The sequence below is a fragment of the Rhyacophila brunnea genome, unplaced genomic scaffold, assembly GCF_057557595.1.
Source record: "Rhyacophila brunnea isolate RB1 unplaced genomic scaffold, BYU_Rbru_1.0 scaffold_15, whole genome shotgun sequence".
NCBI lineage: Eukaryota > Metazoa > Arthropoda > Insecta > Trichoptera > Rhyacophilidae > Rhyacophila > Rhyacophila brunnea.
In genome coordinates this window covers 3,501,067-3,526,263 of record NW_028232806.1, presented here as the reverse complement: position 1 = coordinate 3,526,263, position 25,197 = coordinate 3,501,067, and the positions used below count along the sequence as shown (strand labels likewise).

The following is a 25,197-nucleotide window of genomic DNA, read 5'->3' as shown; positions in this document are numbered from 1 at the left end:
TGTACATAGACAAAACCGATTGAAAATCTAAATCCTGCCTTAATTCAAAGTGCAATAATTATTACCATCATAAATCGTCAAGTGTTCGAATTTAGAACTAAGCTCAACTCAGTATAAAAAGTATTGAATGATAAATGTTAGCATGCGGTGCCCCTCACTTAGCGGACAACTTGTACTGGTAGATCTATAACACTATGCATTAATCGATATTTGTAAATAATGAGAATTGTTATATGCATAGAATTGACACCATGGTTACTTTGGAGATAAATAAACAAGTACATATTAATCGATAATAACTATATCACATTTAATTGTATTATCCTATTATATTAAATATGTTTCACTTTATTCGCAGGGTCATCAATTCCACTCAAGAGGTGATGACTCACTCGCTGATACTAGTGGAGGAAGTAAGGAGATGCCTGGCCAGCTCGGAGACTGCCGACTACACTAAACTGTCTTCCATTGCCAAGAATGTCTCCGTGGTAAGTACTATGTGTTTCAATAGTGCAGTATTGCATTTAAAATGGGGCTCTCCCATCTTCTAATGCATACTGGTGCACACTGAAACGACTACAGTAATTTGTTGCTAATTTGACTCTTTGAATTTTTGTTCATAAGGTTTTTACTGTGTTTTCAGGCGTTGGACAATTCAGTGAACTCCATGCCGGGTCACCAAGATGTGGACATGACGATCGAGAGCATCAACGAGACTCTTCAGATCCTCTCCATGGGAGAATTCCCGCCAACCAGCAAGAGCTACAAGTAAGAAAACTAAACTGTTTTCCATTTAAATATTTATAAAATAATGACCTATAGCCAAGGATTGAATTTGTAATGAATGATTGATTATCTACAATTCTCTATCATGTCAGTTGTCAGATTGATTAATATTAACTGAACTTGTCCTTTCCTCTCCAGCCAACTGCAGCAGGAGTTGAATGTGGCTGCAGAAGGTTTGAGCAGTGCGGCGGGAGAGACGGCTCAGGCCGCGTCATCACCGGCCCAACTCGGAAACACCAGCAAGCAGTTCGGCGCCGCTTTCAACCAACTCCTCGGAGTCTCCATGGAAATGGCTGGACAGACCACCGTAAGGAGTTTTTCAAATTGATTCCTTTGTTTTTATTATGTTAGAAAATTATTATTATTGTTTTATGAGTATTAGTACCCAGATATAGTCTTCCCAGCGTGTTTTATTGTATTTTAATGTTTAAATAGTATGAAGTTGGTGGGTGATGCAAGTCAAACCAAAGAATGTAATATAGATATGCGAGGGATGGACGAGTGGTAGAGTGTCCGCTTCTGAAGCAGTGTGCTGTAGGTTTGAATACCTGGTTCAGAGCATGGACCTTATTGTTTGAGTGAGTTGAGAACGATTCATTGTAATCCACATCGGATTGTAGAGTCAATGAAGAAAAGATGCTATTATTTTCTATACATACATGAAGAAAGAGAAGGAAATATTATTAGTGCTAGTTATTACTCAACTTTGATTGCAATAATCTATAATCTGTTTGCAGTAAATGAAGATTTTTGATTACAAATTTCGTTTATATTAATTAACATATTACTATTTCTTTCAATATGAAACAATATCATTTTCTACAAACATATTGCATTCAAAGTATAAGCAATAACTAGCACTATGATTGAAATTTACAGTTTTGTGTCGCGACCTGACTATACAAGGCCTTGATCACTGATATAGATCGATAGCTTTAACCTCATTGATAAACACACAATGGTAAGACTGCATCATAACATGAATACGTGTATTGAATAAGGCTCTAAGTACCAAAAAGTAGTATTGCCTGTAGTTACAAAATACCGAGTCATTGCAGTAAAATTTTATGAAGCAGACTTTTAGAAAAATGTAGTTTTACAGTGTGAAGCAATCACGGCAGCTTCTATAATTTTAGGTATTAAGAACTCGCAAGTGTCAACACACCATCGTCAGCTATTTTTTATCGAATGCCGTTGACCACTGCAGTGCTACTTACACCATTATAAATAAAACACGCCAACGGACTTACAACGTCGACAGGTTTAATTATTTTGCTGTATTTTTTTGACTTGCTTGAGGCACTTAGACTATAGTTGAAGTTATTGGTGTTGGTATGTAGAACATTTTTCTATAAAAATGTCAGTTTTTATGTTTTTGGTACTTAGCGCCTTAATTAATACACGTATTCACATGATGAAGTACAATCGACTTAAACATCTTCATAATTATGATTGTATAAATATTTTTATGTTTCATCAGGATTACGAGGTGCAAAACCAGATGGTTATCTCCATGAAAAATGTGACTGTTGTCTCTGCTAAACTTCTCACCACCGCAAGATACGTCTCCAACGATCCCTCACAGCCCAACTCCAAGAATCAGCTGTCGGCCGCTGCACGATCTATCACCGATAGCATCAACTATTTGGTAAGATAATATACTCCATCTTCATAACAATTTTATCACACAGAGTTTTTTGCATTGCGTTATCGATTGACGGACCAAGTTATATATAATATATATAAAAGAAAAGAGGTATGAATGCCATCTAGTAGTGAGATAAAGAAACTGATGATGAAATATGTAGTTGATTGAGACATATTTTATGTAATCATCATTGTGCCAAACGGAAACTATATGAAAGGTAAAAGATATATTTTATCTATAAATGCATTACAATCATCATCAGCCAGGGTCAATCCATTGCTGAATGAAGGCCTCCTAAAGTTCTATTTACCTTTGTCTATAGTTTTCGCTATCAATTATCTTCTTCAAACTTGAATAAGTTTCTCCATCCAGTGAGTTTTAAGCCGGCTCTGTGGTCTGTGGTTACCACTGTATGACTATATATACAACGGTCATCGACTCGCCGACTGGCCCATTGCCATTTCATCATTTTGGCGACATCGATCACATAGTATATTTTTGGCTACTTCTTTATCATTCTGCCCAACATGCATTTTACAATATGATTTAATTTTTGAACTCTACATGGAGGGTTCATGGTTCGCATGCATTCATGATCACTGATAGCATGCATTGGTTGAACATTTTAAGTTTTAGACACTATGAGAGATCACTTTTAAATACTATTCAAATGCATATTTGGTCCTGCGAGGAATATTGTCATACATACCTCCCGTCTATAGACATTAATTGTTATCCGAGATAGATGATATTGTCTTAAGTGGCGGCAATTGATAAAAATCACTTCTGAGCATCTATTCTTTACACAAGGCTGTTATCGGCGGCTATCGAGGGTAGTTTATCATATTTATATTAAAATTGTCAATAAGTTGCCGTCTAAACTGTCAAAACTGTCTTGTCTCGCTCTAAAAGTTAACACAGCCAAGAGAGGTAGGTGCTGATAAAACAACAATTTTTGACAGTTCAGATGGTTAACTTATTGTAACAATTAACTGCCTCAATACATAAATATGATAAACTACCCTCGATAGCCGCCAATAGCAGCCTTGTGTATAGCCTAACCCTGAATTCAGTTCCAATCTGTATTAACAGTTTTATGATGACGTCATGTGTAATAATATTGAAATATATTATATTTGCCAGGTGGATGTGTGCACATCAGCTGCGCCAGGCCAAAAAGAATGCGACAGCGCCGTAAGGAGCATCCAGAGTGTGAAGCAACTCCTTCAGCATCCATCGGAACCCGTCAATGAACTTGGGTACTACCAGTGCATCGATACCATCATCGAACACTCCAGAACTCTTGGTAAGATTAGTAGCCATATTTGTTGTGAATTTTGCCTGACTGATTGAAAGTTAATAACAAAGTAATCCTTAGAGTCAATTGTATACACAATTTTATTTACTTTTGTTGTAGGAAAAGATGGCATGTCAGGGATGGCTAACCATGCTCAGAAATCGGAGCACGACCTGCTCGGCAAGTCAGTGAAGTCTGTTGCCGATTCCATCTGCGGACTCATTGAATGCACAGCTCAGTCTGCTTATTTGGTGAGTAAAGTATTTTTTTGTGCAACGATATAGTCACATTTTAAATTTATCTTCCTTAGTGGACAATATCAAGGTTACAAATACGGTGCAAGTGTGGTGTGTCTGATTATGCCACAGAGCACAATGGAGAACGATCTGGATTAACTTAGCAATAAACACCATCCAGAGTTATCGGGGCTTGTCTTGACCATATTTTAAATGGCTTCGTTCTGGGCCACTGCCGCTTTTCTTTTCCGTAGATTTACTACCTGCCATATTATGAAATACATGTATGGATACCGTAGGTGACGCAATCTAAGTTGCCTGATATTGTCCTCTTAAATATAGACGCGTATCTTAGGGACGCTACTAAGTAAGCTTCTGCATAGAAACAATTGCTGTGTGCAGCCTAACTAATAAGTTAAATGTTTTATTTTGTTGTCAACAGGTGGCAGTTTCCGACCCGTCGAGTGTAGCCGGTCGACCAGGACTGGTGAATCAAGCCCAATTCGCCCGCGCCTCCCAAGTTATCCAGCAGGCGTGTAACAACATGGTGAATCCCACCAGCAATGAGGAGCAGGTCCTCTCTGCAGCCACTCTTATTGCCAAGCACACCAGCGCCCTCTGCAACGCGTGCCGTGTCGCTTCCTCCAAGACTACCAACCCCGTGGCCAAACGCCATTTCGTGCAGTCCGCCAAGGACGTGGCCAACTCCACCGCACACCTCGTGAAGGAGATTAAGGCCTTGGATAGCGATTATTCCCCGGTATTTGATTTTTTTATTAAGTCATACTATAATTCTAAAACTCTACGAGTCCTTGAAGATATTGAAGAAAATCTTCTTTCATAGTCATGGAGCCTTCATATAATCATTATCAGGGTCAATCCACTGCTGGATGAAGGCCTCCCTAGCTCCTTCCACTCTTCTCGGTACTTAGTTCTTCATTGCCATGTATATCCACCAAACTTAAAGAGTTCACCGATCCAGTGAGCTTTAGGTACCACTTTGAGTACCACTGTATGACTGCATTTGTCTCCGACAAAGGACAATTATTTAGAGTATTGGTGGGTATACGTAAACACAAAAGACTAGCAGTATTTAATATGTCTTATGATTAATTTCATCTACTTGTGTAAACAGACACCATCTTGATAATATATGAATTTCTTGCCATGGCAATAAAAAAATATACGATTGAAAATATGCAAATGACTCTGTAGCGAAAAATGAAATGCGATCTTGCTACACTAATATGTTCGCAGCTGTTATTTTATTTCGATATGTGCATGGCATTTTACTGTTACTTTCATTCAACGTAACCTAACGTGTGTCTTGGCCTTCGATATATAATTATAATAATTCTAGGATGTATCTATACGTTTCTCTTAATGTTTGGTTGAAGAATAAATCTATCGAATATTGGTCAGTAGAATTCCCTGTTTTGAGTCTCGAATATCAATTTTACAATGTATTATCTTGTTTGATACAGGCCAGCAGAATGCGTTGCGGAGAGGCCACGGTGCCCCTCATGGACGCTGTGAACAGCCTCTGCCAGTTTGCCAACAGTCCCGAGTTTGTGTCGGTGCCCGCCAAAATCAGCCAGCAGGCCAGGAGGGCTCAAGACCCCATCCTGGACAGCGGAAGGTATGTCATTTTATCACCATATTAATTAACAAAAAATGTTCAATGGACACAAAACCTCCTCACTAATATTAACGCCTCTTGTCTATCTCATTTAAATAAATTGTTAAAACGACACACAGCATTGTACTGTCAATATATTATATGTATTTTTTTTTTAACATGTTCGATCCTAAGAAGATCATATTGACTGTAGAAAGGAAAAAGGACATAATCCACACAAAACAAATTTTACAGGAGGCACAAAAACATTTTTATGGTTCTTGGTCAAAGTTAAAATACAAAATAGACATAACCTTGAAGTAGGCGGCTCTCTTGGTGCAGTGCTTAAGTCGCTGGCTTTCCATCCAGGAGCTCTGGGTTCGATTTCCAGTGAAGACACAATATGTATATGTGATTTTCTCAAAGTCTGCGTGTTTGTTCAAAATTACTAACAACCACCTTGTACGAAAAAGCAAGGACATGGTTATTGATAATTCTAAAAAAATCTATCGTAAAGAAATTAAGTATTCTAAAGAAAAACCAACAAATATGATGGTTGAGTCATTTTTCCCACTTCACTTCCTACTTTTCAAAATCGCCAGCTAAATAACGTGTTCATTATTAAGCTGTAAATTACAGCTTACATTCTTTGGACACAACATGTATTTAGTCATGCATAACGTTATTATCCAATAAAACATATTTTGAAAAAACTGAGGGTTACGTCCTTTTTTCTCTGTGGCCTCCACAGAGTGAAGATTTTTACGAGAATTCAATGTTAGCCACTTGCTCAACCTATTATGTCCATACTCTGGCGTCAAACACATATGTACGTAACTTTTTACAAAATTAATTTTGTTACATGTTTTAATCGTATTTTGCGCATAAATAAGGTATGTGGTGTGGAAACTGTGCCTAGGTGATTTTTTAACTTTTATTTCACTTCTGATTGTTTAATTCTCTGTCGCTCGATGATAATTTGTTTCTATTTTGCATTGCAGGAAGATCATCCAAGGCTCATGCTCCATGATCGAGTCAGCCAAGTGCCTGGCGGTGGAGCCCAACGATACCATGCAGTGGAGAAACCTCGACAAGCACAGCAAGACAGTGACTGAGAGCATCAAGTCTCTCGTCAATAATATCAGGTTAGTTATTTCACAGATTGAAACTTCCGTTGTGATAGCTTCCAATCTTTGTATTGATTGCATTCAAAGTTTAGAGATCTTTGAAACTTAAGCGCCGGCTAGACACTGATGCTTTACCACAAGCTTACCTGCGCAAATCGGTTTCTATCGGGAAGCCCGTGTGTATGGATGGGAAAACTGTAGCTCACGTAAACCGAAAAGTGTTCCGTATTTTTTGCACAAACTATACCGTGCATCCAAGTTGCTGCCGTCTAGCCGGCGCTTTACACACATTCTGACCCTAAATTATTCATTTTTAGACTTTTTAGATATCGGTAGATTCCGCTTAATTGGGACACATTGGTAAGTAGGGCATTTTCGCCCAATTGAGCGGTTGCCACAATTAAGCGAATTCCACATAAAAATTCTCTTTCAAAATAATCCAATAATTTTATGCAAAAGCCAGGAGAATAATAAATTCTAAAATAAAATAATTAGTACAATACAATAGTGTAATCAAGTGTTAGTGTCAAGCAAATTTACACATACATTATACACGCGAGGCTGTGTGGCATACATGCGAGGCGTTGTAACTCTAACTGAATACGGTACGGTAGTGGTAATGGTAGACTTCTATAGATTTAACGACCGGCACAGTGTTACACCGACGCGACAGTAAACATTTTGTGATATCTGATTAAAACAATGCAACATGTAATTAAACTGCTGTTATAAATATGAGATCACATCTTATTACATTGTTTGTACATATTTTATGTGTAACATAATAATATGTATTGTGATTTAAAATTTAAAATTTACGATTCAATACATGCGAAATGTTGACCCAATTAAGCAATGTAAATTACTATTCCTTGGTTTGGTTTCCTTTCCTTGAGATTTGGTCCAAATAAGAAGCTGCCTCAATTACCCGGTGGCCCAATTAAGCGGAATCGTCTATACTTTCCTACTATATATATATATATAAGTGTATTTAAATGCTTATATTGTAAATGTAATCTTTATCACTTCATTTATATGTTTTTTTTTTATTCCACAGGGACAAGGCTCCAGGCCAAAGCGAATGCCTGGCGGCTCTGGATATCCTCAGCTCACAGATTAGGGAGCTGGATCAGGTCTCTCTGCAGGCTGTCTCGCAGAATCTGCCCGCCAGGAAGGGAAATACCCTGCAAGGTAAAGTTTTGTCTTCTTAAACCGTGGCAATAATACAATTATTATACTATAGTTATAGTGACCGATAATAATGAATGCAGTGTGAAAATACGGAAGCAAGGTGCACATTTGTGAAACAGCTTGGAGATATCTGTTGGATTTTCGTTGGACATGTTTGCACTACACTAAAGCCCCGTTAATTCGAAATTGACGGGACTGTAAATCTAAATAAGAAACGAATTACGAAATACAAAATGTATGACAAGAAAACATTAAAACCAAAATTATTTTTTGTTTGCAATATTGTAAAATTGGTTCCATTTCCAATACGTTTTCTTTCAGATTAATAATATCAGTAGTTACTATTATGATCCATTCATTAAATTAGTAGAAATCATGCTATAAATAGATTTTATAAATTATAGTGAATATTTTGATTTGCGGCGAATTTCGAATTAACCGTGATTTTGGGATATCGAGCAAAATGTCTATTTTTTTTTTTATTCTTCTCAGGGTATACCGAACAGATGGAGAGTTCCGCGACAGAAATGCTCGACAAACTCGAGCCACTGCGAGCCGCCGCTAAGTTTGAGGCAGAAAACTTGGGACATTCAGTCAACCAAATGGTTTGTGCATATTATAATAGATTTTTTTTAGTCTATGTGGGGAACACTGCGACAGGTTTACAAATGGAAAACGTAGATGGTATTGTACGATAGCAAATTTCCATTTTTCCGTTACCGTAATCTATTTATTCTCTTTTGGTTACGAGCCATCGTAAAGCGGGGCGGACATGTTTACTGGAATTATCTGTGATTTAAAACCCAATTTCTAAATTGCATATAATCAAAAGAACGGTGCGGAGGCTTTTGTTTATGTTTCCTCAAACTAATTCTTCTGCGAAACAATGTCAAATCCTCAGTATTGAAATTAAAATTTAGTTATTTACCCGTCGTGAACTTTACAAATTACGAATTCAAGATGTTTACAACTTGACATGAGTAAACTGAGATAGAAACAGTATTAGAATACATATTCAGCAAGTGAGCAACGTAAACCCTATTTTAATAATTTATAAAACAACATCCACTTAAATTCCTCCTCACACGTGGAATATATCAATATCAGTAGCGATTTGGTTGAACACAGTTATTGCCTGCCCAATTGGCATTACCAATGGCAGGTTAATTCTGCATGTTGGGAGAAAAAACAACTGGTGTTCCCGATCTTTACAATAGTTATCACGGCGACACAGATCAACACTGTGAGGAATGATAGAGTTCTCATTTACATCGCATATAATTATATAGCTGCACATGGTGTTATGAGCTATCCTAACAAGTAAATATAAGATAACTTGTAAATATAAGATAACTTGTAAATATAAGATAACTTGTAAATATAAGATAACTTGATATTCCTTACATAATCATGAGTACTAATTGGACTTTCAGGTCTCTTACATTGAACCGCTGACCTGCTCTTCGATCGGCGTGGCTTCCAACATGGTGGACACCCAGCAGCAAATGAAGGTGCTGGACCAGACCAAGACCGTCCTCGAGGGATGCACTCAGCTGGTGCTAGCTTCCAAGGATGCGGGCGGAAATCCAGGGGTCAGTGCTGCTATCTTCTTATATAATAATATTGTACCCATTTGTTATTACGTTGGCATGTCGATTAAACGAAAACAGACAGTGATTAACGTGCTATAATATGCCTGTAGTATATAGTAACGCGAGGCAATTTTTTCAGCTAACATAATTTCCCACCTAATAATTTCATAGTATTTAATAGTGTCGCTAGTTTCTTATATACATATCTTCATAATTTGTAATTTTTTTCCAGGCAACATCAATCCACCCGGATGTTGACGAATACAGTCAGAGCGTGCGTGACGCTGCCGCAGATCTGCTCGCCAGTGCCGAGTCTCTGGCTGCTCAGCGAGGAATCGTTTCCGGACTGCTGGATTCCATCTCCAGATCTGTCACCAGGATCACCGATCACAGGTTATTGTCTTGCGAATGAATGATTTTATTATGTTATACAAATGAAGAATTCTTCTATTGAGTTATTATGTAGCTTACATTCAATATTTGAGGAAAATCAACATGCTTTGTTTTACTTGGGTTTTATGACCTGACTGCAATGACATTATTAATGGACGACGCACTCAGTACAGTAGCTAGCAAGTGAATTTACTCATAGCGACATTCGCACGTGCATAGGTAGACGTCACGCAATATCCATTATGCGATATCACGCATCGGGAATTTATAGCAATATCACCTTTATTGTAATGGCGTTAGAACAGTGTTTCTAGTATCAATGTTCGTTTGAGCGAACCCGTTCGAACCGAACCATTCGGCAGACCCAACAAAAAGCATCGGGAATTTATAGCAATATCACCTTTATTGTAATGGCGTTAGAACAGATTATGCCATTCGGCAGACCCGACAAAAAAGTGAGTGTCATTTTTTTTCCCAGATGCTTCGTCCATATTAATGTCATTGCCTGACTTATAAAATACCCTGCTTCAAAACCTTGGTCCAGGGCGACGGGTTTGCTTTTACTTTTTTTTTTATTGCGATCTTGTAACATTGGTTCCGATTCTGATACAATTTCTTTCAGAAACAGTTGTTGCTATTATGTTTCATTCGTCAAATTATTTTAAATTTCACTACGCATATACAGATTTTATGAATTTTAGTGAATATTTCGATTTACGGTGAATTTAGAATTAATCGTGTTCATATTAACGGGGTGGGGCTTATTCTAATAATGAAACATCAAATCTAGCCACAAATGTCTATGACTAACATTTTTCAATGTGCCAATGTTTAGAATATTAATTTTTCTATGGCTACCAATTGAAGCGTTTACTTTGTAATGCGGCTAAAACGGTATTATGCAATTTTGAGATAAATTGAAATAACATATATCTTTTACTACCGTTTTAGCCGATTTTGAAACTAAGCTAGATTTTTAATAATTAATATTGACGTATTTAGCTGAGTTTTTAAATTAAAACTCAGACCATTTATATACTTATCAAAATATATATCCAACTCAAAATACTCCGTTTTAGTGGCTTTTGAAAGTAAGCTATTCAATTATAGTCAAGACTCTTTGATTAAGTCATATTATATATATCTACAAGTGTCACACAAATATCGTAATACTAGATATATTAAAAAAAGCTCTTAATTTTGCAGGATTATTCAGAAAAGAGAGTTTGCAAAATATTTGTAGCTCTTATACTATGTTAACTAAAACTGGAATTCTTGTTATTATTGTTGCAGGATGTCTCTGATTGGTTCGTTCAATGAATCCGATTCATTTGTCGATTATCAGACCAGAATGGTCGGTGCCGCCAAGGAGATTGCGCGATTGGCCACTGAAATGGTGAGTTTTTTTTCCTCCTTTTTAATTTTTTCAAATTTAATGTATATCAATCAATTACCATAGAATGAATTATTGTTAATATTTTCATTGTAGACCGCCAAATCTGGAACAGACGTCTCGAAGTTAGCAACTCTGGCCGGTGACCTGACGCATCGCTACAACCAGTTGGCTCAGGACTCTATCGGGGCTGCCGCTACTACAACTAACAATGACATCGCTCAAAGGTTAGTAAAAAATACCCTTACCTTTTTTATACCTCACGATATTACTATGGCAATATCTGACAGGCCGCAGATTTTTAACGACACACGTTGAATGTAGAGTGAAACTTTACTAAAATCGCTGTAATACCGATAATTTGTGGCCTAGTATTTCTTAATTATTCAAACAGATGTCACTTTGTGTTTAATTTTTTGCAAATCAATCGACAGTGGCTAGTAATTTTAGTATAAAGTCGGACGAGATAACTCACGAAATTTGTATGTGTGGCCTGTCGATCAAGGCCCCATAGAGCGAGAAAACTCGCTGAAGGCAGAGAACCGGTTAAATTTCTCCTAACGCAAAGCATCGATTTGATCCATTTATCTTGTTTCTTGCCATGATTATCATAATATAATATGCTACATACACTGAGGAGTCTCAACTATACCTATTCCTTCTTGGAACGATGTTAAATACTATTTGCATTACTAACAGAAGTAGGACAGCTAGACACAATCACAAATCGCAGTTTTGCCGATCACGTGTTGCGTCAATGTCGTGGTTCGTAATGTGAGGTCAGCTATACCCTTCATACCTTGAGCATCCTTCCATCACCAGATTGAGAGATGTACAATAATTGCATATTATATATGAAACCTGTGACTTCCTGCGATTTGTGATTGCGCCATCTAGAGAATATTAGGGAGCAAACCCGATTGAATGTAAACAATGAATTTATTTTATGTTTTTAGAATCCGTAGTACAGTGGTGGAGTTGGGAAATTCGGTGATATCGCTGGTAAAATCTGGCGGTCTCTGCCAGGTCAGCAAGGATTCCACGGCACAGTCCCAAGTGGCCAACAGTTCCAAGCAAGTTTCGGAAAAGGTAATTATGATTATCATTCAATCTATCAAAATAGAGTCTTTCAGGAATGTTTATGTAATTATTACAATGATCATGGTGTTACATCATAATCAACATAATATCTGCTTGCCTCCTTATAAAGCTGATCTAAGTAAGCTACTAACCTTTGTTCAGGTTGGATCAGTCCTGTCGGCACTCCAAGCTGGCTCCAAGGGAACTCAGGCTTGCATCGACGCAGCGGCTACTGTGGCAGCCATTATTGGAGATCTCGACACTACTATACTCTTTGCAAGCGCTGGTTAGTATTTCACTTATTCTGATCAATGTTACGAAGCAAAATCAATGTTATATTATTAGGCGTGTATTTCTAAAAACCGATCTGAAGTCTGCAAATTGTCAAAATCTAACAAAATATACATATTCTACGTGTGATTTCATCCAATATGCAATGATGTATTACTTTCAAAACATTTCAAAAGCATATGGTATATATGCATATAAAAATAATTAATGACTTACAGAAAGATTACATTAACCAAAGATGTTGAAAACCTCCTATAAAAAGATGGAGCCTAAATGTATGAAATTGAAGCAAAAAAGAACCATTTGTCTACATATGAAGTTAGCTACAAGTGACTTCGCATTGCAAGCTCATTTGAAGAGAACTTCACACTTCTATTATGACATTTATTTATTAATTTGAAGGACCTATAAAAAGACAATTCGTCACGATGAGTAGATAATGCATGAATAAGAAAATCGAAAAGGCAACCGAACAATATTCATATTTGTGGAGTTGACCAACTTAACCATAGTTTACGTGCTTGCAAAATAATATCAAATGTCATAACAGAAAGAAAATAGGTCTTTCCCTTTAATACACAGGAAATAACCTTAATATCATAGAATAATTTTTATAGCCCAAATTCCTCGACATTATGATGTAGAATTTTGATAAATATGATTTATATACATATAAGATTTCTTTGGGAGTATCAAAATGGCTCATTGATTTGTGTTATAGGTACACTCCATGCCGATGATGAAAATGATATATTCGCTTTGCACCGGGAGTCCATCTTGAAAACGGCAAAGGCTCTGGTGGAGGATACCAAGACTTTGGTTGGAGGGGCGGCTAGCAGCCAGGAACAGCTGGCCAGTGCTGCGCAGAATGCTGTTTCCACTATCGGTAAGTCTAATTTATAATCACAGTTCTACAATTCACTTACTTCACCCAATAAGTGTCTTTATTTATGAAATACCATACTAATGAATGATTTCTTGGTACAGTGCAACTGTCATCAGTGGTGAAGCAAGGTGCTATGTCGCTGGGTAGTGGAAACCCCGACTCGCAAGTGATGCTGATCCACTCGGTGCGAGACGTGGCGGCTGCTCTGCGAGACCTCATCCAGGCCACCAAGGACGCCAGTGGGAAGCACATCGGCGATCCCGCCATGGCGCGCCTCAAGGACTCGGCCAAGGTAGGAGAATTTTCACACATTGTCTCTCATTTATTTCTGTCACCGGTTTGTGCTTGGAGAAGACCGGTAAAGGTGTCGTGAAGAGAATTACAATATTCATTTTTAGCCAATTATACTTCCATGTATGATTAGACCACTCAGAGTCATGTCCTTTATGGACAGACGAAAAAAAATATTGGGGTATACATCGAATGAATTTGATGAATTCTTAGTCCACTAGAAATATCAGCTATTTTAATCAATGATATCATTGATATTAAGTCCAATCAACGTTAATTTTTTTGAGAATATTCTTGTGACACAACTAGTAACTACTTATGACACACATAGTAATTACAAACTGATGACACATACAGTAACTACTAATGACACACCCAGAAACTCATGACACACTAAGTAACCACTTGTGACATACATACCTATTATGAGCTACCATAGTTGTCCGAACCACCGATTTGTTCAATGTTTGGTCATAGATACTAAACAAGTAGATATCTTTAATAATTTTTTAAGATATCCTTATCAGATGGAGTATTATATGGATACCACAATTTGTAAATATATTAGTAAAAAAAATAATTACATGAGAAATTAAAATATTATAAAATTAATAAACGAGAACCTCTGGATTCATGTTTTTTAAAGGGTTCTGATTCGGAGTTCTCGATATTCAGAATCAAGTACTCTTGTTCTGGGTCAAAAATAATTAAGGGGTTCCAGGGTTCGGTTCAATCTGGTACGGTAACTACTCATGACACACCAAGTAACTAGATATTTATGACACGCCAAGTAACTTATTTACGATACAATACAATATTATAAGCGATGTATTTAGAGAAATAAATGAGTAGGTATTAACGTAGAAAATGTGTACTGTAATTCTCGTCAAGACTGAAGGTGTATGATATGTATTATCGTGTGAAATGCTTTGCGATATCACATATATGAATGTTGAGTGACCGTCTGTTTGAAGGAATTCCTGTACTATCACAATTTGTTAATCTATGGTTTCTTTGCAAGACTCTTTACAATCGGCCGACATTGGGCCACAGGTGTTAGAATTAGTGTTGACATATTTGCACTTGAATTTTTAAGGGCTGAAAATACAAGTAGACCATGTGCCAAAAAGTTACTTATGAAAATGATTTTTATAAAACGTGATTGATGTACTTAAACACAAATTTTATTTTGTAATATCTTTTTAATTTCATTTTCATTTCAAAGGAAGTTAATGGCTTTAAAACTACACATATTTAAAGGGCAAATGCATTTGCGAGCTTTATTTAAATACATTTATTTTCTTCTTCTTTTGGTGTCATCTTCTACCTACGGTTGGTGACCAAATTGCCATACATCTTCCTATCTCCGGCCAGCCGTACCGGATCGCCATCGCCTTAATTTAGATTCAACTGTGTATCCAAAATTTCATTTGTCACAGATATTTTGACAAGTCAATATTAATATTATCTTAAAAAAAATTCATTCCGTACCAAGTTTACATGAGGAAATATTTAGACCAAGTGCATTTTTAATAATGTAATGTTGTAATATTAACACCCACGATGGCTGCGCGGCTTAAGCGTCGGTCTATAGCGTCGTGGGTCCCAGGATCTGGCAAATACACATATTGTTTTTCAATTTGTGTTTGAGTCAGGGTATTATGGACCTAATAGGTTGAGCAAGTGGCTGACATCCATTTATCGTAAAAACAAAATCTGTTAATACAAACCTCCACTCCGTGGAGGCCCATATGATCTTATTAGGATCGGACATGGTCGGAATGTTGCTGAGTACAAGTAATCAAAAAGCCAAAAAATCATTCAAAATATGTATGCACTTTTTGGGTAAATTTTCTGTATAGGAAGTTCACTTTTTCCCAGAAACTCCGTTTTTGGTGTTTTAATATCACTCTTAACTTTGGGAAAAATAAATTTGTTGACATCTTCATAACCTTCAAATTCCATACATCGTTGGCAATACTGTCTTCCGATCTGTCATTCTAAAGAAAATTCGAGTGTAAAGAATTTTCACATACAAGATATTGATTATACAAATCAACAAATATTTTCAATTACAATGTACATATTTTATACGGTTTGAAATACTGCATCCGTCATCTCAATTGTCACATTGAGTGCAAAAATGTATTATTTTTACGCCTGCGTGTGTTGCAACTGTAAAGCATCCATCGTAAGTATGAAATTTCATAAGTCGAGGTGGTCGTATCTCGAGGAATACCGGAACTTAACCAATTTTTGACGAAAAGTGGACTAGTCTATTTGTATTTTCAGCCCTACTATTTACTTCAGTTTTTCTGGACAAAATTCATATAAGGAAATGTGTATTTATTAGAGTGATTTCGCCTTCATTGTCCAGCTAATTTGATAAATATAAAATTTCTACTAGTATTGGAATCTACTATAATATATATTATTATACCAGTCATATGACACATTGACATTCTGCTGATGCAAATATTTTAGTTTTTTTTGATGTTTTATTTACTAATTGTTAATTTTTTTTTCTACAGTTGTCAACAAATTTTTCATTCATGTAAAAATAATTCACACATTACTATATTAATTTAAAGTAGATAGATTCGCTTTGATTTGTTTTGACTTTTTGTGTTATGTTCTGTAGGGTATACAAAGGATACGGAATGAATGAACTATTGTCTTTTATTTTTGATATTGTTATTATGTATTGTTTCTTTTTTTTTCTTTTTTTGTTGTTTGTTTATTAGAAAACAATTTTATAAATTCTCGCAAACAAAAACAAAAAAAAAACCACATCAATATTGGACTGTCTCTTTTATGTAACGACATTAATATGCTGCTTCACCAAACATATGATTATTAAATATTATTATTTCTTTTGTAATGACTTTTTCTAATCTTCTGAATGTATTTTTTAAAACGACCGTTTGCCGCGCGCGCGGTGCCGCTGACATCTTGATTTTTGGACGAAACGATGGTCCGGCATGGTGCTCCGATTGTTTATGTTGTGAATATTAAAAAGAAACAAACCAATAAACGGTACGCAGCCCTGATTTCCAAATTATTTTAGTCGTTTCTAATTTTGTTTATTTTGTATATAAATAGATTGCCAGAATCCGAAGCAGTTTTGTAAAATTATATAAAAGTTCGTTCTATGTAACCATTTTTATATTAAATAAATCTTAGTTGTTTCCTACTTTTGATATTGTTGATCCAATCATTTTGATTTGGATAATACAGTAAAACCCCGTAAAACCGACAACGTTAATTCGAAATTCGCCGTAAATCGAAATTTTTACTATTAAATCTATTTATTGTGATTTACAGTAATTTGATGAATGGACCATAATAGCCACCACAAAGAAATTGCAACAATTTTTTTTTTTCAAAGTTTTACTGCCATACATTTTGTATTTCGTAATTCAAATTTTTTGAGATTTGAGTCCTGTCGATTGCTTTACTATATATTCTAACTGTTATATTTATATAAACTTATATATTTTCGAAACTAAGCTTCGTAACATCTTAACGATATAAGGTTTTTAAAAGATTATTGTTGAATTTCGAAATCAGGGCGTTAGTATCTTGTTGTTTTGACGCGTTAGTTAAGAGAGAGAATGGTAGCAAAAGTTGGCTCTGTTCTATTTAACCAGACAATTTTGTGTGACGGAATAGGTCGGCAGATGTGACGATTTGAGGAGGTGGAGCCTTCCAAATCACGACCGATACGGCGCAAACGATTCGCCGGGCATCCGTAGCCTGTCATTGGGCCCCGAAAGCAGGCACAAAAACGTTAAGACAAGCTTATCGAATTGCGATTCGGAGACAGACTGGTTTATATCTGATCAAGAAGAAGAATTGATCAAGATACTCCAAGAAGACTCCAGCCAAGACGAATTGGAAGTTACTAACGTCGATAAGTTAGGAAACCTCAATAAGAACAAAGATAATTCGGTTGTCAGCTTGAACAGTAGTCACACACAGTGGAGTTATAGAATTGCTCCAGAAGAATCCGCAGACGAAGAAAACGCTATCAATCAGGAGAGTTATTCTTCCAGGATCATGTGGAAAGATAATATGGAGTTCAGGATCTTGGGTTACGCAGAGATGATTGTTCTGAATGAGATCAGGGCTCTGGAAGAAGTCGTAGCCAAGTTGAATGAACAGGAGATGAGAAAGACGCCTGTTAATGTGTCAGAAAATTTCGACACTTTGAAGAAATTGGATTCGGAAATGCAGAATATTGTCATGACTTTGAATGAGATCGAGAATGAGATTGATTTTATTGACGCTGATGATGTGCCGACTGTTAGGAATGTCATAGATTTGAAGGTCGATAGAAGGAAACGCGTGTCACTTTCGCCAATGAGAAACGAACAGTATAATATCAGAAACGAACAGTATAATGTCAACGTGGAGAATTATTACGATATTATACGAACACAGGAAGAATTCTGGCAGATGTTTAGCGTGGAAGCAGAAATTTGGAAAGCATTGATGATTAAGAACCACGAGCGGGAGATGGAGACTAAACGAAAGCTGGATCAGTTCAGCGGCGAGCTGAAAATCGAAGAAGTGCTTTCTCCGGAAAAGAGACCGAAGTTTATTGAAACCGAACCGCTGGGAAGCGTCATTGAAGTTCGTAAAATCGTGCTAGACGGTGCGTTTAACGACGTCATTCACAATTTGGAAGATATTTCCAAGAGGAGTTTTAATTATAAAGGCTTCGATCCGTTGATTGAAGAATTGTTGAAGATAGGAGCTCTGCGTTTGAAGCACAAAAAAATACCGGATAATTCCGTCGCTGAAGCGTTTGATAATATTTACGCTGATGCTTCAGATATCGAAAATGCCGATTTGACTTTTGAACAGTTGTGCAAAATGGAGGACCATTACGAAGAGATTGAACGACTGTATCGAGAATACTACGAAGAAGAAATTAGCACCGGTAGAGTATCTAGTAGGTCCAACAATAATACCAAAGGGTCTCTTAAGCGAGTCAAATTGGAAAAACTAGATAAGCCTCCTGAAAAAATAGTCAAAGACAAAAAAGTTAAACGTATCGTCGTCGATGTCGAAAGATCCACGCAAACCGATGATGTTTACAAAGACACCAGTGTGGACGATCGGTTGACATTGGAGGTATTAAAGAATCTCACGTCTCGGTTTGAAGACAGAAAAGATATTGTAACAAACGTTGAAAATAATACCAATATTATTAGAAACATTGTTACTAATTCTGAAAACGTTATCAATAATAGTTACAACACCACCAATAGATATTTGGAGAATCAGTACGGTGAACCTATTAAATATGACGGTAGCATGAATTACCCCATGCAATTTTACGCCAATAACTGGTGGTCGATTTATGGTGATATCGTCAATAACAGAGCTAAACAATTCGGATCTTTGGATCGTTGGTGGAGTCACTATGAAAACGCCGCCAGATCTCACAACAACGACGAGACTATCACCCGGCAAGTCAGGGGTTACTCGCAACCGCAAAACAGATGTGATCAGAGAAGGAGCGAGATTTCTAGGGTCCACAGCCAAAAGGAGATGACCACTAATCACCGGGAGAATATAATACGACGATACATGCAGGACACTAGTAACAAAAGGGTTGGCAGTCATCACCAATCGGAAGGCAAGGATCTGAAGGAGAGCAGGACGAGGGGATGGGTCGAACACACCGTCACGCGACATGAGCCGGTTTGATAATAGTCTAAGAAATCATTCACGATTTGGTTCTGCTAATTTTTACAGACGCTGATGCTTGCTGGGTGTTTTTGTATTTTTCTCCCTATCCTTCTGTTATTTATCTATTAATTTTTCAATTACTCGTGTTTTAGTTTTCATCTTTTCACCGAGCAGACGTAACTCTCATACACCAACACCAACACCTTCACTTCATTACTTCTTTCTTAGTTTTTCTTCAAAATACTTTTTTTTTTCAATTACATTTTGTCAAAAGAACAAGTCTTTTTATTATTATGAGTGGTATTAGAAATTAGCAGTGGCGAAGAGCGGAGGTAGGCTGTTAAGATCCGCCACAAGTAGTGCACACTAAACTTTGTTAGTCATACCATACATGCTTGTTTTCATTGAAATAAGACTACAATTTACAGATGGTGTGGGTTAGTTTTTAAAATTCGATTAAACCCTGCGAAAACCAAACCATAATAGATAATAGTCAAAAAATACTCGTCTATCTATAAAATACCTAAAATTATGCAATTAACTGATACATAACTTTGGATATTTTATATAGATAGAACAATATTTTTATCTATTATAGTTTGGTTTAGGCAGGACTTGATGAATTTAAACAAATTAACCAACAACATGTGTCAGTCATCTGTATTCTTAATTCAAGGAAAATAAATAAGTATGAATGAAAAAGTGTGCACGATTTTATCGTATCGCCCAAAGTATACCAAAATTATTATGGTTTGGTTTAGGCAGGGGTTAATTGATTTTTAAAATTTAACAAACACCATCTGTAAATTGTAGTCTTAGGTTCAATAAAAACCAATACGTATTACTGACAAAGTTTAATGTGCACTATTTATGGCAGATCTTAACAGCCTACCTCCACCCTTCGCTACTGGAAATTAGATAGTCATTTTGATCCTTTCCTGTTCATGTGCCATTTTGTGCCAACTTGTCATATGATGTGCAATTTTGGCACAACTTTTCATATCAAAATTGGGATATTAAGTTTACCAAAAAGTTCACCACACATACGGTGAGGCTAAATTATTAATCATATAAATATGATGTCAATCTTGGCACATGTTAAAGTTATTGATATATAAATTTGGTACAATCCTTTTTATGACAAAATTAGATGGATATCTATTATTCATTCTTTGTCTTCATTTCAGTCATCAATGTGACATATTATATTTTTGGGTCTATTTCGCACATTTAAATTCATTGGGATTCATTCATTAATTTTAAAATTTTGGTACCCTCCAATTTGGAATCAAATCAGCATGATAATTCATTGCTTTGTCGATAGTTAAAAATGGTTTCATTCATTTTATAATCTGGTGGCGTTTTTCTAATATTTCCTAATTCTTAAACAAATCATCACGTATCACATTTACGGTTGTGGTAGCAGGAATGCCAACATTTCACATAGCACTGCCTGTCAGTCAAATTATCACAATGTTACGACAATCACAGAACAGTAGAATTTCTCCAGCAGTGGAGTTATGTAAAATTTTCAAAGAATTGGGACATTTTGTAATATCTTATAAAATATGTGCCGTGGATTTACTCTATTACAAACACACGCAGAGGACTTATTTACACACATACAAACTCACGTTTTGTTTCCTATAGGTGTTGTGTACTAACACAAAACGAATGTTATTGTATTGGTGTCACGTTGTCGTAATTACACTCCGCAGAAAAGAAGAATTAATCAAAAAACAAAATTTATAAAAATAATAGCACTTGTACACGTGAATGGATTTACTGGTACCAATAGTCTGTAAATTATGCTATCGTGATAATAATTTTTTACACACAAAAGTGCCGAATGTCTCGCCAATCTCATTCTTCAAACGTTAAACGAGACGCGTTGTTGTTATTGTATGGTGCTATTTGACAGAGTGAAAATTGTTAAATGTCAAAATGCACTGTGCATAGTTCGTTGTATTGCGGATACATCATGCAAGTTAGAACTATCGAGTGGTAATTCAGAAGTCGCTAAACTCTTGATCCATTGTATGCAGTTTACATATGCATTTTAATGTTATGGTTGCGACAATATGTACTGCCACCAGTAAATCCATGCAAGTGTAAACAGGCTATAAGGATTTAAATTTAGAAAAATTATAAATTTGTATCAAATTTATTTGTTTGTAGATTTAGTAAATAGATAAATAACCTAATTGTTTGACCATATATTGATAATTCGTCGAACTGAATCACATGTTTCAATAGATTTTACGAAGTGTTTTGGTCGTCATTAGATGTGATAGTTTGTTAACTCATTCATAAATCATTTTAATAATATTCATGAATTAAAACCGCCATGTCATTCATTGCTTGGCTTTTGTGACCCCTCTGTACATCAAAATAACTAACAAGCACTATGTTTTTTTTTTTCATTCATAAATCTGAAATCTAATTAATAATGTATTGTGAGAGTCCAATATTGATTAAAAGTATTTATTATTTTATTTATTATCGAGAATTTTATAGGTCTGCGTGCATAAAAAAAATGATTTCAATTATTCATTTGTTTAATTTTATTTTAAGTATGTTTTGTAACGGGTCGAAAGGTTGATTATGTTTCGTTTCAGCTTTGAATTATTTTATATATTTTTACTGCCTACATATTATTATTATTATGATATTATTGTCATTTCCGTTCAAAGTTTTTCAGGAATGTTGACTAAAATGCAATACGCCAATTTTGGCGTAGATGTGCCATTTTTTTTTGCAATCAATGTGACAATTTTGCACGAAAAGGGCACATAAAATGTCAAAAGTTTAAATTCAATAAAATGAATAAGTAAATATTTATTTTGCTTTGAACTGGAATGACCGATGAGGTGTTTTAAGTTTTTTTTTTAATGTACGCAGATCATCCACATATTATTTATATATATTAATTTTATTAGAGCTCAACAAGTATGTTGTATTCACGATTGTAACAATAAACTATATAATATTGAGAATATTAAAAAAAAAATTTTGAATTTACACGTCGACTGAACATGTTGATGTAAGAAATAAATGGCATTGTCATTTCATTTGTTTCCCATTGTTTATTATTTGTCATTTTCTATGTAACAGTGATGGATAATATCTGCAATTTGTAAAATAAATATATACATATATATTTATACCTTCGTGTCAAACAATGTTGTAATTCTACATTAGTCCAAATATAAAACCGCTATAAGATTTTTTGTTGGTATTCAAAAATGGAATCAATTTCAGTTACTGACCTACAAACTTATCTGTAGAATGGTCAAAAATCAAACTACGAACTACCATATGACGCCATTTGTATGTCAGATTTTGTCCAGTTACGAGTCTCGATTGGGTAGTTTTCGGCAGTGGCTCCCCCATCCGATTCTTCAGATAAGTTTGTAGGTCCTTACCTGCATGTTTTTAAATCAGAATATGCATTACAATATTGTTCAAGGAAGGTGTATTTATTTTCAATCGTGCACTTTGTTGAGCTCTACGACCTTGAAATCATTGTCAGATTAGTAATATAATTTATTTTAATACATATTATATCATATAATTCCAAAATAGTTGATTAATAAAACGCTTAACGGAAGACATTGTGTTTGTTTTGCGAATAATTGGTGCTACGGAGCTAGCTCGTATCGCGGCCGCATCATCAGATATTTACACACTTCGCTTTACCGAGTTTGTGGCTTATCGTGCGGTACATATAACGCTATTACGCAGTGGGTATCGCATCACAAATAACGTACCGAGAGTTTAATGCAAAGGGACAACACTGCCGCATGGGACGTTGTTTTATAATGTGACATATCACCATGTTGCGTTATAAATAATATAAAAATGAAATATTGTCAAAATCAATGGTGTCAATTGAAATATTTTGCTAGCTCTGAATTTATCGTGTAAAAGATTTAATTTATCCTTCGTGTTGGCAATACAATTGAGCATAAGGATAATGCATGATTGATAGGTGATAATTATATTATAAATATCCCATGTTTTAGTCAAGGCGTCACTTTTGGATGGACATAGGCCAATATGAAAATGAGATTATTATGTCCCATTTGGCTTATATGCCTTATTGAATAATATGTATGTATTACGATATGGTTGATTTTTTTTGCACTGAATGAGGTGGAAAGACTTAATGCATATTGCCATTTGGCTAAAATAATATATTCTATGGGGCTACATTTGCACATATCTCTACAAATATATATGTATTTTTTTTTCTGTATTGTATTTTATATGTACACCATTGATGCTGATATTTTTTTAAAAGACGCACCCTTTGCATTTCTATCTCTCGTTGTCTCTGTCTCTCTCCAAGCACTAGCTTCAATTAAATGAAACAAAATATATAATATTTGCCTTAAGTTGAGAAATGTTGTCAAAACTCTACATAATATAGTTTTTTTATTTATTAGAAAGGATTTGGTTACTTTATTTGTAACATTAGATCATATTGAGAATATCTTGATAGTCCCCTGAAATTGTATAGTAAACTTAAAATAGATATTTATTAATTTACTTAGTAGAATTCCATACCGATATCTAAGTCTTGATAATGTTGTGACATCAGAAACAGTTGTCAACTAATAAAACAAACTGTAGAATAATTTGATATAACTTATATTATCCGTTTTGTTAAAACAAGCCGTTGAATTAATTACTATATCAAACGTGTCATTTTTGTGCTCTTAAGGGCATACTGAAAAAATACTGTTCGCAGTTTGGTTTATTTTTACATCCATGAGCCACAAAATTTATTGTCTAGTGTTTTTTAGAATCAAAACTGTTTTTGTAGATAGACCCTTTTGACATAACCCCAAATTTGCTTAGTATATTATAATGGAACTTATAATGGAACATTGACATATAAAATCTCCTTTGCGTAGGTTTTGACAATGTTTTATAGACTTAAGGTATTTCACATTTTCTTAATGAATTGATACATAAAAAAAATTGTTAAATTTATGGAAACCTGAAACAAAAGAGTATGGCTTTCTTTGGAAGGTACGTGTTTTTGAATGTCGCGAGGGCTTGCGGTGTGGTGTCGTGACATGCCGTTACAGAAGACAGGCTGTACAATCGTTATTCGTATTACCATGGCGATATCTGTTGTAATTTCGAAATTTGTCAATCCAAAATAATTTCAATAATAGTTGCAGTTTCTTTTCTCGGTTTGCGGGAAGAAATTAAAGATTCAAATTTTTTTAATGGAGATTATCAGTTTTTCATTTATCATCATAAACTAAACAAGGACCACAGATTTATTGAACCATGTAAAGTTATCATAATACCTATTTTTTGACAAATATTTGGTATAATAGGCAAAAGGATTTAACTCTATTTAAAAAATAAATGTAATTTAATCGTGATAATTTCCATTTTCGTTGATTCACTGTGAAGATAGACTTTCCAATCGGGATTTCATTTTTAAATAAATTATTTATTTATTTTTCATAATAATTTAGTGTGGTTCATCAGATTTGATAACATAAAAAAATTTCTTGAAGTAGACGTTTGACCGTAATTAATATTTGTGTACTAGGTATCACTTAACGAACATATTATGATAGTGTTGATAGGTTAGTGCATTATGACCAACACCAGTCTGCATTATATCGTTATACTGTTAAAATAT

The 25,197-nt window shown here is 35.3% G+C and overlaps 1 protein-coding gene across 7 annotated transcripts in view; it reads left to right on the top strand.

Annotated features, from left to right (window-relative positions):
• rhea (Talin_middle and talin-RS domain-containing protein rhea) overlaps positions 1-25,197 on the top strand; it is a 140,465-nt gene that overhangs the window by 90,527 nt on the left and 24,741 nt on the right. For 6 of the 7 annotated variants that reach the window (XM_085943319.1, XM_085943314.1, XM_085943315.1 and 3 more), the window contains exons 30-49: positions 359-488; positions 644-768; positions 925-1,093; positions 2,267-2,434; positions 3,578-3,740; positions 3,852-3,982; positions 4,410-4,727; positions 5,452-5,606; positions 6,587-6,730; positions 7,770-7,903; positions 8,396-8,508; positions 9,337-9,495; positions 9,728-9,888; positions 11,182-11,284; positions 11,378-11,508; positions 12,238-12,370; positions 12,524-12,647; positions 13,374-13,538; positions 13,640-13,830; positions 17,502-19,541. In XM_085943319.1, coding sequence (XP_085799445.1) covers positions 359-488; positions 644-768; positions 925-1,093; positions 2,267-2,434; positions 3,578-3,740; positions 3,852-3,982; positions 4,410-4,727; positions 5,452-5,606; positions 6,587-6,730; positions 7,770-7,903; positions 8,396-8,508; positions 9,337-9,495; positions 9,728-9,888; positions 11,182-11,284; positions 11,378-11,508; positions 12,238-12,370; positions 12,524-12,647; positions 13,374-13,538; positions 13,640-13,830; positions 17,502-19,541 — 4,957 coding nt within the window. The remainder of the gene's footprint in view (positions 1-358; positions 489-643; positions 769-924; positions 1,094-2,266; positions 2,435-3,577; positions 3,741-3,851; positions 3,983-4,409; positions 4,728-5,451; positions 5,607-6,586; positions 6,731-7,769; positions 7,904-8,395; positions 8,509-9,336; positions 9,496-9,727; positions 9,889-11,181; positions 11,285-11,377; positions 11,509-12,237; positions 12,371-12,523; positions 12,648-13,373; positions 13,539-13,639; positions 13,831-17,501; positions 19,542-25,197) is intronic. The other variant, XM_085943321.1, reaches the window with a different exon arrangement.